This window comes from Triticum aestivum, chromosome 4A, assembly GCF_018294505.1.
Source record: "Triticum aestivum cultivar Chinese Spring chromosome 4A, IWGSC CS RefSeq v2.1, whole genome shotgun sequence".
Classification (NCBI taxonomy): Eukaryota; Viridiplantae; Streptophyta; class Magnoliopsida; order Poales; family Poaceae; genus Triticum; species Triticum aestivum.
In genome coordinates, this window is record NC_057803.1 from 40182402 (window position 1) to 40184286 (window position 1885).

General features: G+C 57.2%; 1 protein-coding gene across 1 annotated transcript; it reads right to left on the reverse strand.

The window, feature by feature from the left end:
- Positions 1 to 231: 231 nt before the first annotated feature.
- On the reverse strand, positions 232 to 1101 carry LOC123085011 (uncharacterized). Its single transcript, XM_044506567.1, has 2 exons — positions 781 to 1101; positions 232 to 682 (listed from the first exon to the last, which is right to left on the reverse strand). The coding sequence occupies exons 1-2, from the start codon at positions 863 to 865 to the stop codon at positions 507 to 509; spliced, it is 261 nt and encodes an 86-aa protein (XP_044362502.1). The 5' UTR covers positions 866 to 1101; the 3' UTR covers positions 232 to 506.
- Between the last annotated feature and the right edge of the window lie 784 nt (positions 1102 to 1885).

Consider the following 1885-nt stretch of genomic DNA (forward strand, 5'->3'; position numbering starts at 1 on the left):
ACTTTCCAACCAACAACTGGGTCTAGGATATTCCAGTCCGGTGGAGCATCAAACCTGACGAGTTCTCTGAACTCGAGGGCACCACCCTGCTGATACTAGGTTTTGCCTATCTGAAGCCTGAACAAACAGGCTGGTTTGTCTATCTGAAGCATGAACAAACAGACTGCAGAACATAAATATTTGTGGTAGATCAAAGTTTGCAGGCAAAGAAGAAAGGAGTCGTGTAAGATGTATTCGAACGGAACAGCTCTGTTCATTCACATACCCCAGAGGTATCACCCATCTACAAGCGGATCGACCGGATACACGGGGAGGAATGGAGTACACCTCAGAGCCCCAAGCAGCGTGCATACATACAGCGGCGGTAGCAGAGGAAAAAGATCGAGAACCCATGGAAGGGAAGGGAGGTCAATACAGATCAAGAAGCTAATTAACCAGGCCACCAAGACCAAGCAGTAAGCCGCAAGCAAGCAAGCGCGCGGCGGCCCCCGGTCGACGGTCCTGGTCTAGATGTCCCGGCAGAGGCGGAGCCTGTCGGCCCACGGCCTCGGCTGCCGGAACCTGCTGTGGCGCCTGGCCGCCGGCGGCGGCGGCGCCGTCGCGGTGCGGCTCAGCATCTCCCACATCACGCGCACGTCCTCGTACTCGCACGTGCTCACCTCCTGCCGGAGCCTCCACAGCCCTGCAAATCAACAAGCAACCAAAAAGCAACGCCGGAGTCAGCCTAGGAAGCCTCTGCAGCACGTCGGGAAACGGCGAGCTAGCGGCGCGCGGCCTTACCGGACTGGCGCACGCCGAAGCGGGAGGCGACGCCGAGCCACGCCCTGCGCACCGGCAGCACGAGGCGCTCCCACCAGCAGCCCATCGCCGGCGGCGGGCGGTCGTCAGATTTGCACCGCCGTAGGCAACAAGACCAGACCCTCGGAGGCTCCCCTTCCCTTCTACCCAGTCCTCTTGGCACTCCCGGGTTATGACACCGGGGCCTCCGGTCGTCTTCTGGGCGCTCGTATTTGTACACGCGGGGGCACGCACCGATGCTTCGATTTTCCAGGGCACTGACGCGCGCGGTGGTCTATGGCGGGCCCGCGGTGCAAGCGACGGGGTAGCGGACGCGGGTGGCGGGGGTTTGTTAACGGGGGGCGGCCGGGACGTGCCGGAATGCCGTAGGCGGCGTGCCACACCCACCCACACGTAGGCGCGGGGTCCTGATAAAGCGGGGCCCGTGGGAGTGCGGGTATGTGGCGGGCGGTTGAGCGGTGGTTACGTACGGGGCGTGTCAGTGGATGGAATTAGGTCGCCCGCGCGAGCTCAGCTCAGCAATTGGGTCCTTGTCAGCTGCTGCTACTAGTAACTCGCAACGGCGAGATTTTTTATTTGGTGCTGACGGGTTTTCCAGATATTTTCTTATTCATCAACACTGATTTTTATTCGTTGATGATTGGTTTTTCAGATATTTCGTACTATTCATCGTCGAGCGATGACGATGCACCGCCTCGTCACTCGGCATCCGTGGCGCAGCGGCAGAGCTCGAGGTAGAGGAATGGGGTCACCGTGACACCGTTGATGGCTGAAGATGAGCTGCGATGGTTATTTTAAAGCTCCCGTGGATCTCCGTTGGATGAATCTAGGTCTTTCCACTGCAAATGTTAGATAACTTTCTGGTAACCAAATGTCTGACTGTATTGGCGCTTCGGGGTGGTGCGCAATGTCACATAGGCTCACTTACAAACACATACTCACTTCTATGAATGTAGACATGCACATACATTCGATTTTTATGAGCATCTCTAGGTTGTTGAGCTGACACAGCAATTTAGATTGACGGGGTCACCACAAAACTGGGGCATGGTCGTGAGCTTATCCGGACCATAAAGCCAATACTAAC

Coding starts and splice junctions, on each gene's coding strand:
- LOC123085011 (XM_044506567.1), bottom strand. CDS start 865: ATGGGCTGCTGGTGGGAGCGCCTCGTGCTGCCGGTGCGCAGGGCGTGG. Junction 683..780: donor CTTCGGCGTGCGCCAGTCCG/GTAAGGCCGCGC, acceptor GTTGATTTGCAG/GGCTGTGGAGGCTCCGGCAG.